Source organism: Dinoponera quadriceps, unplaced genomic scaffold (assembly GCF_001313825.1).
Source record: "Dinoponera quadriceps isolate SergipeBrazil2010 unplaced genomic scaffold, ASM131382v1 scaffold2305, whole genome shotgun sequence".
NCBI classification, from domain to species: domain Eukaryota; kingdom Metazoa; phylum Arthropoda; class Insecta; order Hymenoptera; family Formicidae; genus Dinoponera; species Dinoponera quadriceps.
In genome coordinates, this window is record NW_014556411.1 from 316,079 (window position 1) to 330,768 (window position 14,690).

The following is a 14,690-nucleotide window of genomic DNA, read 5'->3' on the forward strand; positions in this document are numbered from 1 at the left end:
TGTGCAAGCGCGCGCCGCCGCTCTCGCGTGTCGTAAAAATAAAGATTTGTTTAAAAAATGGACACGAGCACTACGGATGCATGCGAGATCGCGAACGCACGTCGTACCTCGACATGCACGCGCGAGTGTTAATGAATAAACTTCGCCATATTTCAACACGTAATTTACAGCGGACGGCTAACCAACTGACAACGCCGTTCTAACTGCGCGGACTGTCTCGCGCGCTGGGATACCTAAATCCCCTTTTTGTTTACCGCGAATATCCTTAATATTCTTTTATACAGTGGACAAAAGCGCAGGATGCAAAATTCACGGCACGGAGAATGCAAAAATGCAAAGCGTGGCATATCCGCGCGTCGAGCGGCCGAAAAGGGCATGCAAATATATTCGGAGAGGATATGGAGATTTCGTTTGGACGGAAAATCATGGGTCGATTTTATACATACACGCGGAATTAAACCCGTAATTAATGAAATTCGCGTGTATCTGAGTTTCAAATTCGGTCCACTCACGCACACACGCGCATACATACGTTATATTTGCACGATACCACGTATGAGTGTTAAGTATGCGTGCGATGGACCGATTAAGCCGTTTAAAAGCGTCCGCGAGATACATTTAGCCGCGATTTGTTAATGGAACGTTATGAATCAATGATACGGACGAAGCAGTGATCAAGATCACGAGTCAACAATAACGTTCTTTAATTTGTAGTCTCGCTAATGTTTCCATGCTGGGCGCTGTTCAATGCAAAAGAGACGAACACGAAGAGATACGAAGCGATCGTGCTCGTCATGGAGCGATTATTACAGCCGCTACATGCAGCTTTCAAGCCGGAAGCGGGATTCGTGTTGCTTTTTACTCTTCGTCGTCAATGATTATACGTGTGCCTGCAATATATATATATATATATATATATTCTCATATACTTTTTACGGTATAATTCACACGTAATTATTTGACAGCGGTTATGGTTGACGTTACGCTCGCACACACACTCAAGTATTCACAATCAAGTGCACGCCTTCTTTTTTAGCAAACAGCCGAATGGTACGCGCGACACGTGTGCGCTGATAAATTTTAACAAGATTATACGTCCTTATACACCGCGCAACGCGTACATATATATATATATATATATATATATATATATATGTGTACACACGATGTAACCGTGGATACGTGAGTGTGCATATGTGTATGCGGAAGGACCGCAAAATTTGTCAGACCGATCGAACCCGACGGCGGCCCGAACGATGGACAAAGGGGCACGGAGAGGAAGACCAATTTGTTTTTATCGGTCCTTTGTTTCTCTTTTCGGTTTTGCACCCTCCACCCTGCCCGCCCTTCCGCTCTCGGCGTTTCGTTCACTGCGAAGCCGCTTCGCGCAAAGCTCGTTAATTCGAGCGTGACTATCCGCCGGGCGAATCCTCCGCCGCCAATTGTGCCATCGAAATGGTCAACTATTAACGGAGAGCGACCGTCTGTTTGCACTCGAGTTCTTCATCGTCGAATGCCGCTTCTGTTTAAATTCGCCGGTGGCGGAATCGACACGCGTTCCGGACACTTAAGAGAAAGCGGGCGCGAATCGAGAATTCGCCGATCGTCGACGAAATCGTATAATATTTCAATTAAACGTCATACGCTGCCGACTATCCAAGCAATACGGATCTCTCGCGCGTACTAATCCGAAATAAATCCAACTGTACTTATTTTTCCCATCGACAACACATTGTTCATCGCGTTTCGCAAGCAGTAGTCAGGGGTTGAGAGTTCAAAGTTGTAAGCCAAGAATTATATTTGATTAAGTTATATTCGATTTTTTCGCAAGCATCTTAACGACGATTCGGCGAGTACGTGAGTCCCACCAAACCGTTCCTCCGGCACGAATCCGCGCTCGAGCGAGCCAAAAATATTGAAAAACGTCTCGAGCGGTGCGATGGCGATAGCGTGCGTGCGAGATAGTTATCTTAATTGGAAATGGAAGGTATGGATTCTCGAGGCACACCAGCCCGCGTCTTTTCAGAGCACGTAATCTCTACAGCGGCTTTGGCGTACCGAGCGACCGGTTTGATCACCTGTGTCGTCTTTTTCTACCAGCTTTCCCGACGTTTCTCCCATCTCTCTTTCTCTCTCCCTCCGTCTATCTGCCTTCCTGTCCGCTCTCCACGAGAACGCATACGTGTCCCGTATGCGGTCGCCTTCCCGCATTTCCGGTTCTAGCACTTTACCATCGACCTCCCGCGACCCGGATCGCGAGATTAAACGTACTTGCGTCCCTCTCCTTCCTCCCGGGACGAGAGAGGGCTATCTCTCGTCCCCGTGGTCTACCTCCCCGGTCCGACGATAGCCGGGGCTATCGTTCGACAGATCTACTTTACACTTTTATTGGCCGTGTACGGTAATAAATTCCCGCGGCGGTTCGATTATCCGGCGGTGAGTACGCCACGATAAAGTTTACGGCGCCGAGCGGCCTGGTAATGATAAATATTCCGCAAGCTAGCTGAGAAAGACGGGTCCGGCATGCGTGTGCGAATTCGAAATTATCTCCTCCTCCTCCTCATCCCGCTCGTAATGACGGTAGGGTTAATAGATCCATCTCGCGAGTGACCCAACTATGATGAACGAGGGAACGCGTCGCGCACACGGCTCCCCGGACGCGAACGAGCGAGCCGACGATCTTGTTCTGGCACACACACGCGAAACATAAAACGAAATGCCTCGGCAGTGAGAGCACTAGCAGAAACTCAGAAATAACCGCCGACGATGCCGCCGCGTTCCAACCCGGACCCGCTGGCGTTCGCGACGCTCGCGAAAGGGAAAGGGAGCAACGGACGAGAAACGGAGAGCGGGATCAGTCGCTCTCGATGTGACAACATCCCGTGCGCACACGCGTTCCCGATAAGAGGGAGAGGGGAGAGGGGCGCCTCCGAGATATCCTGTATCTCTCCGTTGATATCCGACCCTCCGTTGATGGAGGAGATTATCCGAACGATGAGTGCGTGGTCGCGCGATTACGCACATCTAGAAAAAACGGTTTCCGGAAATTTACAAGTGCTGATTAGAGAGAACGAACGAAACGCGTCGCGGTTCTCCCTAGATACATCTGCCTAAGGGGTTGAGTATCTAAATTTCGAAATCCTCGCAATGATAAGGGCAGGTGTCCGAAGCCATTAAAACTGTGAGCGAAGTTATCGAGCGAAGAAATAAATTCTTCCTCCGTTGGATTTGTGCCATTTCAATTTAATGTAAGAAAGTCCCGATCGTCCCTTCCTACATTAAGAATAAATCTTGTGCAGAGAGAGAATAGAGAGGGACAGGGAAGAAGGAGGGGAAGGGAGAAAAGAACTTGGGAACTCGATCGACTCGCTCATTCGTCGAACGCCGTTTAAGGGCAACCGCAGTCTTTTGCATTCTTCTCAAACGATCGAAGCACCGACGGCTTCGCGATGCGCCGGACTGAGTTCCTGAAGCGCAACTTCTCGGGTACGCGCGAGAATGCGCCGTAAACGAAGCGAATACCGTCGGTTTCTCCTGAATCGAAATCGGATACAGCTAATTTTCATTAATCACTTCTTCTGGAGCACTGAAAGGACAGAGGATCTCTTGCACTTTTACACGTCCACGTGAAATTTTTAAACGATGAAATTTTCATCGTTTGGAGGACGTTATCGATTCAGGCCGAATTTAACCGTGTATCGTTTATAGCGCAGAAAGTAACTCCTCGAGCCGAATATATATTGCGACATAAGACGGATTTATATCTTTATTCGGGACGAAATAATAAGTCGGACTTTACAGTGATAAATCAGAGACGATCCGTTCATGCTGCAACTTGAATAAATCACGGTCGACCTTTTATTTCTACGCAGAAAAATATCGCTCGGTAATTTAACGATAGGTGGGAGCACAAATCCGGCACGTTATTTTAATTTTCACGGCTCAAACAAAACTCTGCGACCGACTGAAAAGCGTTGTGCCGAAAATATCGGAAAAAATATTCCGCGTTTTATATCTTCTCGAATTAAATAAAACTGCGCCGGATTCGCTAATTCGAAACGTTTTTGCGCGAGTTTCATGTTTGTAAAATCAGTAAGCACCAATGTCACGTGTTTGTATTTTTAATTCGCGAAAATCGGATAAAAGTGACTGTGCGACCCGTTATCCGCGCGCCGAAAAGATAAATCGACCCGTCCAGCCGTTTATTTCTATTTCTATGAATACGACGAATCTACATGCGACTCGGTAATGCCCGCGATGTAATCGGCGGATATCGCGAGCACATTTAAACGGTAAGTAATTGGACGCGCGTAAAATCGCGCTGAGATAGATGACCGATCGTCGCGCGAGCGCGGGCGAGAAGAGATATTGTCGTCGATACGACACGACAGAATTGTGAAACATATGTGTACCGATGGAGACCGTAAAATATCACATGGGTAAAGTGCGTCGTAATGCGATACGTGAAGTGGAAGTACTAACTCGTCGAGTTTGTGAATGAGGGGGACAGTAGGAAGGGGGAGGTGCGAAGAGTGAGGGCGAGGAAAACGAGACGGTACAGAGGAGAGAGAAGGAGGGAGGAGGGGGAGAGAGCGTGAGAGAGTGAAAAAAAATATCACCGATGCTGCGAGCGTCAGAGAGACGTATAATTCACGCGCTCTGATGTTTGTACCGGTTCCTGTCTAGAATCATCGAAGCTTTTACGCGCGTTTTACACATAGTCGTAAAACGTACAGATTGTATAACTACATCGTGATGAAGGCGATTATATCGCGAGCGCATTCCAGTAAACAGACTCGTGGTAAATGTATTTATTTGGGACGAAGGTGAAGCGAGCGCGCGCACATTTGCTGATGTGCGATAGACACGCTTTTGGCTCGGTAAATCGCAAATCGTGAAAAACAATCGGGCGCGACTTGCCGAGTGGCGCCGGAATCCAATCTGGGATATTGCAAATAGCGTGTGTCTCGAAAAGGAGGAAATTTTAATTCGCGGAATATCTGTCTATGACAGAGTCGTATCGAGCACTGGACCGGGCACGAACGCTATTACGATATAAATATTGAATTTCGATGTATATCGACAACCTTCGCTTCTCGGCGTGACCCTCGCGATACTGTCATCTGTACGAACGCTTTATTAGAAGCCTGTAACATCGTCGATTCGGCGTGACAAAAATTGCGCTTGTTTCATAATTTAATAACTAGTATCCGATAAGGACATTGAGATTTCTCTCTCTCTCTCTCTCTCTCTCTCTCTGTATTAATCCCATAAGTATTTTCAAGCAAAATATGCTTCCTCCTGAAAAATGTTTAAACGTCATTTTGTACAAAAAGGAAAAACACGAATAATAAATGCGATGAAATAGGTTCTTTGGGAAATTGAGTTTTTAATTTTCTAATTTCGAGTCGGTTTGTAAAAGGCGCAAAAAATGAAAAAAAAAGAAATCCATAAAACGCACGGGGTAGAGATTCCGGCAATTACTACGAATAAATGTCCTCGCCGCGCGGGGAATCCGCGCTATCAGCAGCGACGGGGGAAACGCGCGTTGGCGTATCTTCCGCAGCCACAGAACTGTCTCTCAGGCTGAGTAATAACTTCCGCGATGTTAAATTCGATACGAGCTGCATTTCTGCGTGCAACTCGTATTTAAAACAATCGCGTGCAATTACGGGCCTTTTTACAGTGACAAATCGATATTCAGCAAACAAAAACAGAAAAAAGGGTTCGCCCACGAAGAGACGGTCTCGTATCGCGACCGAGTGAAGAGCCCGATAAAACTCAATTAAGGATTTATGTGTTAGAATTAAGAGACATTTATGGTGGTTTTATGGTGAGCCCCTGGGAAAGTAAACGTACACATATACACGCACGACGCAGGCGAAAGATATTGATGTAAACGTGAAAAGTTTCGTCACTGAACGTAAAGAAAAAGACGTTAAAAGTTGAACTGATGATAAATATCTAAATGTTTCGAACAATAATCGTCCGAAAATATTATTCGGTATTAATCGCCTTAAATCTGTCATAGCATCTGAGAGAGAAAAAATTGTAAAAAATGCACATGATATAAATAATTCCCGTCGCACCACCATTCTTCTGCAGTTTTATAATGCACGCGAATACTGATCTCACAACAGGGACACACTCGTTCGAGCGAGTGTGCTCCAGAAAATACAGAAGCGAAGTCGCTGGGAATCGCACTTTATAGGACGCAGACAGATACAGTATATAGCTAGTATACACGCGCGGATCCGATTTTGTCGCGAGTGCAGGTATAACTGATGCCGAAACAGTTTGACGGACGAGAGCGTGTAAAGTTCGAAATACAAAAAACGCGCGACGAAGCACCTGTCAAATGGCATTATCGGACACGGTCGACACGTGCGTCGACGCCATATGCCTCGCATGAGATCGCGCGGTTGCGCGAAATATCACTTCACCGACACGCACTGCGTCGCGTATTGTGTTATTATTACTTTTTCTCCTTTTTTTTTTCCTTTTATCGTTCGCATGCAGAAGCTCGCGACCGGCGACGATAAGCGCGGCACGGTCGAACGATTGTGCGAGTAATTAACGACAAACAAGGGGAAAACGCCTCGCGCACCAGCGGTTTTCCGCTGGAAAAGCTTCGAGACATTCAATTAGGCAACTCGCCAATCGCGACCGAGTCCGAACGTACGAGTGCCAAGCGATCGATCAAAATTTTCTTGCAATAAACGTCCCCTAAACTCGTTCGTGATCGGGAGAGCCACGATTCGTTGCAGTATGCAAATTACGCTGGATACACGCGAAGGAGATGTTTATCAATATTTCACCTTTTTCTTCGGCGTTTCACCGGCCACGGACAAATTTATCGTTCGATTTTGCATGTAGCCTGCTCTTCGGTCAATATTACAATTTTATTATTCTATACTTTCCCCGCAGCGGTGAAATTGTGTAGTTGGAGAAACATTTGAAACCGGATTTATGGCGGAAAATATTTTTGCACAAAACTTGTTATTTAATGATAATATATAAATGTATATGTGTGCAAACAACAAAGTTTCGGCAGGAAATATTTTTAAAATTTCACTAACTGCAAATCAATCACCACTCTGGATGACAACTTTACGATCGCGATAAATTACGCGTCCAACGACGATCGACGCTGAATTGCGCGTGAATTGATTTCAATGTTGTCAATGTTGTCACCGATTTTTATTTCGTCACTAATTTGAGGAACATCGGTGACGTTAAAGGTAACGTAAAAATAAAGTCGTTTCGTCGCATAAACTTGTGAGAGTCTGAATAAACAAAGTTTCACACCTCTGTTAATTTTAAACGAGCCGTTTTGCGATAGTATCTCAATTTGAGGACTAATTACAAGCCTAACTTAAACGGCAGGCGTCGCGAAGTTCGTCCGGCCAAATTGGTCGCAAAATTAGACGAAAGAAAGTCGGAGCGCCATCGAGGCGGTAGCGTCACTCTGTGTAAGCGGTACAAATCGATGCCGCTCGAGGGCAACATTGCCAAATAAAAAGTGTTAAACGGATCACGACGTCGGTCGTATTTTTCTCGGCGGCCGAAAAAAAGCGTCGCGTTACTGTGCGCCGGTGCTATGCGGTGAGAAAAAATGCACTACTCTACTGCCTCAGATATTGAATGGGAAACGAGTGCCGTCCCTCTTACACTGGCCGCTCGCACCGGAGAAAGGTCATTGCACACTCGTAAACAAACAGGACGCGGCGCGGCGTCTATAGCGGCCGCGTCACTGAACGTACACACCGATCTAATGCCGCGGCTCAAGGTCGCCCCGTCCGTGGCTCCCGTACGTGCGATTTTGACGCCCGGCTGCCTTTTAAATTCCCGGAAACACGGTGTGCGCGCGCCTTGCGATCGATCACTCCGCGAATTTCGCGGACTCCCGACGCCTGGTCGCACGCAACGTCGAGCGTTATATCGTTGCGTTGTATTTTATAACGGCAAATCTTTCTCCCTTTTGCGTTTTATCTCGCGCATTCGGCGAAAATGACGAAGCGTCTACGGTATTGAGGAATTTTTTTTTTTTCTTTTTGCAACTTCAAGGGCGACGAAAGATCACAAGATCTTAATTTCTCGATTAATGTCAAGTGGATCTTATTTCAAAGGAGGTTCAATTTGGAATTCAATCACGACGAAATGTATCGCGGATAATTGAGGAGTTGAAGTAAACCGTGAATCACCTCGACATTTTCGATGAGATCAATTCCAGAGTCCGTCGTTTCAGATTAATACGGTCAAAGCTATAAACGGCGATGTGTTGGCATGTCAAGTTCGACGGGTATCAAAATATAATTAAATGACGAATTAAGTATGCGAATGAGAAATAGGAACGTCACGAGCTCTATCGAGCGCGCGTTTTTCAACGAAAATAATTTATTCGAGAAAAACGTCGATTCTGCGATGTGTTTGCGAAATCGATGAACAGCTCTGTTCGGCGATAGACTCCTAAAAGCGGAGAATCGCGGTATTGACGTAGCGCTGAACTATTATCCATATATTTGTTGATTCGATTACATGAGTAGATATACAAACGGTTGCTATTCAGTATCCGATTTCAAGCTCAATACTAGTAAACCGATAGTAAACTAACCGATAGCAACTAATCGCCGATATTTCGTATGCGCGTTGTAACTTCGAAATAAATAAGCACACAGACAGACAAGCACGACTAAACGGGTCTTTAAATCGAATTAAAAGTATTTCTCCGTATGTATGTTCATAAAACATTGTTTTTGACTCGAGCACAGGTCGAAATGGAAAATGACGACTTTAAACTTTAACTCCGCTTTAAACGTTCACAAAATTCAATCTTTTAAGAAGTAACATAACTAAAGTCTTCAATTCGAACGCAGTGCCAGTTCGATTCGCAAATAAAGCATGATCAAGTTTTATTAATAATCTCGATAATTATATTCCCGCAAAAAGACCCGATTACCTAGAATTCGTCTGACGCCACGTCTTACGATCGACGTAACATTTACAAACCGCGTCGTACAACTTCCTGTTTTATTATTACAAAAAAATCCTGATGCACCCGACGTAATACGAAATTTATCGCGTCGTTAAGCCGCCTCCCCTCTCCCCTTATAGACTCGACAATCACTTCCGTCTGCGTGCGTTACCGCAATTTCTCACTCGACGTTTTCGCATTTTTTGACGAAAGTCACTCTCGGGGAAAACGTAAAGATCAAAGGTCGCCATGCTCGTCATGTATAGTCCGCGTCGCGACACAGAGCATATCACGAGTTGGCACATTCGAGGCGCAACAATCTCTGTTTCACGTGCGGAGATGTGTTCCTTCACGCAGCAGCGCTTGACACCGGCCGCGACGAGAAGGTCAAAGGTCACTAACCACTACGTACTCCCAACGAATTTAACTGGCGCGGCGCCGCGACGGCTGATACGCCTAATGCGGGTGTAGTGAATGAATGACGGACAGTGAACGTGCGATTCTACGCATTAGCTTGTGTTCTTTTCCTTCGAAGAGACAGGAAATGGAAATAAACGATGATCGAACGGCGAAGCCACGTCACTTATCCGCCGCGCTAGATATCTGTACAGTATTATACCAGCGCGATGATACAATGTAGTATCGCATCACACGAATACTTTAAATGCCGGCTCTTAATTATGAATAAGAAAGCAATTAAGCTAAAGACCGTTAATGTCGTTCACATTACCGTATCCTCCGTATCTCGACATTACGACATCCCTCGATAGCTGAAGAAGAAAGTCGCAGCGCACGGGGAGTTGGATCGATCGGAGCGCGCGTTCGAACGCAACATGCCTTACCTGTTGCCAATGATCCTCGAGCGATGGTTGAGCCGAGAAGTATCCGGTGTCGTGTATGTCCTGCAGCTCCCGAAATATATTACCGCTCGGCAGGATATCCATGGCTACGCGCGGCTAAGTCCCTCGCGACGGCCCTCCGGCTCCGGCACTCTCACGCTATAATGTCGCGTATCAACGCGGCGGTCGCGCCGGCGAAGATCGACCGACCGGGCGCCACTCACTCTTGTACGTTTTACGGGACGAAACAACGCGACAAAACAAACGGATTCACTGAACGCGCGGCGAACGTGGACGCGCTCGCGCGTACAACTCGCGACGATTACTACTCGTGCGTACGCACGTACGTGAACGTAGCAGGTAGCGGCGAGCGCACGTGCGTATCATCGGAGAGAGAGAGAGGCTCGCTCCCCCTCCTCGGCGAGAAAACGCGGCGATAACGCACGGGGAGGAACGATTAAAGGGCCCGGTTGGTGCGATACAGCCGCACACTTCCCGGAGCAGTCCGTTCCCGGTTCGTTCCGGCTTCCGCGAACGCGCGCGCACTACGCGTCGAAAAGCTCGCTCTCTCTCGCTCCCTTACGAGGAGCGAGGGTGAGCTATCGCTTTCGTTGCCGGTGCTGCTGTTAATGTCCCGGCTACCGCTCTGCTACTGTCACCGGTGAAACACGCGGCTGGAGCAAACTCACTGCGACGACGTCACTCGTGCGGCTCGACGTTCTGTCTGCTGGCGTCGCGTGCACGGCTTGCTCGCGACAGTATCCATCACACGGCGGAGGGGGGGCGGGGAGACGCAACGTCAAAATGCCGGCTCGAGTCGCGTAGCGTCGTCTGCGCGGTTCATTCGTATTACTACGCCTCTCCGCGTCGTCGTCCTTTCCTTTCGTCGTATTACTACCACGCTCCCCCTACGAGACTCCTCGCCTCTTTAAATTCGATTCTCTATTTCTATCTCTTCCGGAGATCCGTGCGCGTATCCGTCGCAACCGATGTCCCCCTTCACTTCAACTCCCGACGAAAACCCGTGCATTCGTCGCCGACGACAACACACACGCGAACGTCTCTCCTCCTCTTTCTCGTTTTCTCCGATTCCCTCGATTTCCCTATATATCGAAACGCTTTCTCCGTCACTGCTCCCGTACCGGCTTTTCTCTCGCGTCTAGACCGACGCCGGTTCGCTACGCCGTGCCACTACGACGATCGCGATTGACACGATCGCCCGGACTGATTGCACGTCACCAGGTATCAGACCCGTCGAGATAACACCGAACGAGATATTTGACACTCCGCAAGGGACCGGCGATCTCCCCAACCACTAAATGTGTACAGACTCTTCCGCGCGAGTGCCGAAGAGTGACTGACGTTGCCTCGCCGTAACTGCGCGCGAGAAGGCCCGAACACGACCGACGAGAGCCGAGCGCGCCACCGCTGTACCGCTACCGGCGGCCGCGCGACGTCGTGGCAGCACCGCTCGGTGGCGTCGCGACGCCGGCTCGCGTCACGGAAAATCGGAACGACGACATGGCGCGAGAGCGGCCGAGAAAAAGGGCTTTGTTTAACGCGTTCGTGCCTGTGATCCGCTTTCACCGATGTAAACAGTAGCGCGTTGTGCGACTTAACAATCGGTATAGAACGCACCGAGCGTCTTGAGGAGAGTCCGAACTGATAACTCGCGCGGATTGTATCGCCGAAAGGCGTATCGATCGACTTGTAACAGGTAAATTTCATTTCACTTCGACCATCTTGATTAATTGAATCTCTTGCACTTGAAAGCTACGCGTACACAAACGCGATTTATTTGTATGATATGCCAGCTTCAACTAATATTACGACTCCGTTATTGATGAGATACAATAAATATATAATTTCCAAGTTAAATGAATAAATAGTAACGAATCATTAATTTGTGACGTTAAATAAATGAAACGATTTTTATAAAATAAATCTGCAAAAACTCTTTTTTTTTTCATGGAAAGGTTTCGATTAATTTTATTTTAAAAAATGTATTATGCTTCCGCGCGCATAGAGATATACTGTGGGTGAATTTTCCTTTATATATTCCGTATATATTATAAAATAATTTTAATCAAGCTTTCATGTGCAAGAAACTATAATTTAACAATAATAATATATTTACGTCAGTGATAGAATTTTAGAAATGATAATTTCTCGTCACGACTTTTGACTCACAACATCGATTAAGATCGTATTAAAGGTTGATTAATTTAAATAACGTTACATAAAATGTTTTTCTTTGCACGTTTCTATGTTTCTATGTTTTTTTGCACGTTTCTTCTTTATGAGGCTATTCGACGACGTCAAATCTTTCGTAATTATCACTTCGATCGCGCAATAATTGCAGAGGTCAGACATTATTTCAATTACGGCATTATAATCGCCGTCGTTGTGCGAACCAATATTACGTTCCATTCGAATCACGCGTGTAGACAATGCGCGCCTCGCGGATTCCCATTCAAGCGACAATGGAATAAAGGTCGCCTATAACTTACGCGTCTGTCTTACTTTCACGGCGTAGCCACGATCGACCACCATTCAGGAATCTGATTTTAGCCTCGCGCGCGCGGTTTGCAACTGGTGCATTATACACCGCGGATAAATCTGGCGGGGAAATTTTGCGAACTCTAAGACGAAGGAATAATTTAAAGGACAATCCGCGGAATAGTGACTTCGCAAAACGGTAAACGATTTTACTTCACGGTCATGTATTTCAATTAGGTCAGGTTATGTTAGATATTTTTATACTTCTCTGATCCTCGAATCTCTCTAATGGTAAAATTTTTTCTCTGTACGATACATCACACGAGCACACAGCCGAGGTTATTTTTATCGCGTGCAGTCGACGAAATATTCGGTGAACCATGAAACTTTAATATAACTTCAAACCGGACTCTGTGAAAATGAGCCGAATCGTTCATCGATACGAGAGAGCGCGTAACACTTGTATTCTATCTACCTATTTTCCGTTATACGCTATTTGCAACTTTTTCACTATAATTGTCGTCACTTTTATTTTATGATAACGTGTGGGCAAAACGAAAATTTGAAATTATTATCTTTCGAGAGTAGTGGTCTTCTAAACCCGTCTTCTGGTTTACGTTCGCAATTACGATTTAACCGAGAGAAACGGTGCTCGTTCAGCGAATTGAACACGAGGAACGCACAGGCGCGGAGTACACGGACGCGCGGAGAATTATTTGCAAATGAATAATCGCTCGTGAGTCAACTCGAAGCAGAGAGAGAGAGAGAGAGAAAGACGAACGCCTTGTGTCGCCGTACATGATTCATGGATTCTGCGCGTTCGTTAAAGGCTTTCTGTAGACGCTCTCGTACGACCACACCGAGAATGCCAGATTAGATACGTAAGCGGCATTTATGGCGAATGGGAATTAGAAGACTGACCGCGCTTATCGGGCCTCTACCTCGTTTCCGTTCGAGCTATCGCCGTCGAGCGTAGCGTATCGCCGCTCGTCGGAGGCTGGTTGCGCGCGATTCAGAAAATATTTTTTTAATCGTCTCTCGTATGTGTGTGCAGTCGGAATCGTTCTCTGTTTGCACGCTCGGCGTTTCGCTCGCGCGATACACAAAGCGCGCACGCGTCGTTGTACGTAGCATGGTCGAGAGAGTTTCAATCGTATTGAAGAATGGCTCGGAATTCGATAGCATCGGGCTGGATCGGCGATTCTTGGAGCTTGCAATTTTGAAAATTCTCAGCCACGCTCTCGCGCTCCTCGATCTAATTTAATCAACACTGAAAGATACGCCGCCGATCGCGCGCAATACTCGCGCTGTATCTACGTTTTATTCGAATTTGTAATCACCGCCGGCCGAAAGGAGTGAATCGGAAAGGGAGCCTCTTTTTCGAACATTCACGTTAGAATGATCGTATCGCTCGCGAGTACTGCAGATATTATCTGTTCCATCGAATTGCGAGCGGAATGTATAGCACTGCGTTGGAACCTGACCTCGCGTAACCTCTCAACTTCGGCTTCGTTTCCCGGATATATTCGCCGCTCAGTGGGTTAAGACGCCCAGCACCATAAACATGGCAGCCGTAGTTGGACCCAAGCCCAACCCCCGAAAGCTTTCTTGTAGCGGAATACACCAGTACGTCGATTTTCGCCGCGGAACGAGTCGGCGGGATGTTTGTTGGACGCGAAACGGCTCTCTCTCTCTCTCTTTCCTTCTCCCTGCTTCTCTCACGCCCGCGTATTCCGATAAAACGACCGACCGGCCGGCCGGGGCATCCGGCCATTAACATATTAATTCAATTATTCAGTTTAGAACGCTATATTACGCTGATCGATGTTTGTAAACCGTATTGCATTTCTAGCATGAAATGTTGCGAGCATACGTAAATAATTTAGCAGGATGGAACGACGAATTTCAACCCTCCACTGATCCGAGTTTTAGCCGGGAATAAAGCGATATGATAATCCAATCCGCGGAATATCGCGGGTCTGCGTGGAGAAAAATTGTTTTCCCTTAACGTAATCCAATTTTATCATAAATATCCTCATTAATAATTTGAGCGTAATATCCCGTCAATCGCGAAATTAACATCGTGTATTTTTCATCAGCTAATTCCACTCTAATTAATGTGCGTTAAATAATTGGATACTCTATCTTGGCTAGAGCCGGCGGCAGATAAACATCGCCTCGTCGTATTTGTGACTGCGAAGCGCGAAAATAAATATTCGAGAGTGGGTATGCGGCGGTAGATCATTTTTCCAAAGACTCTCGTATGCCTTGTCGCGATTACAAAGGAAACGTTTCGCTGAAACTGTCCGACGAGGCTTTTGTCACACGTGTTTTCCTGTGGCGCGAGTTTCCTCGTGTGCCTCCTGCTGCCATTATCT

General features: G+C 46.7%; 1 protein-coding gene across 1 annotated transcript in view; it reads right to left on the reverse strand.

Moving 5' to 3' along the window:
• The window catches only part of LOC106747309 (Krueppel-like factor 6), a 310,650-nt gene extending 299,499 nt beyond the window's left edge, over nucleotides 1–11,151 (reverse strand). Inside the window, exon 1 of the mRNA XM_014624705.1 lies at nucleotides 9,817–11,151. Within this exon, the coding sequence (XP_014480191.1) occupies nucleotides 9,817–9,918 (102 nt within the window). The 5' untranslated portion in view covers nucleotides 9,919–11,151. The remainder of the gene's footprint in view (nucleotides 1–9,816) is intronic.
• Between the last annotated feature and the right edge of the window lie 3,539 nt (nucleotides 11,152–14,690).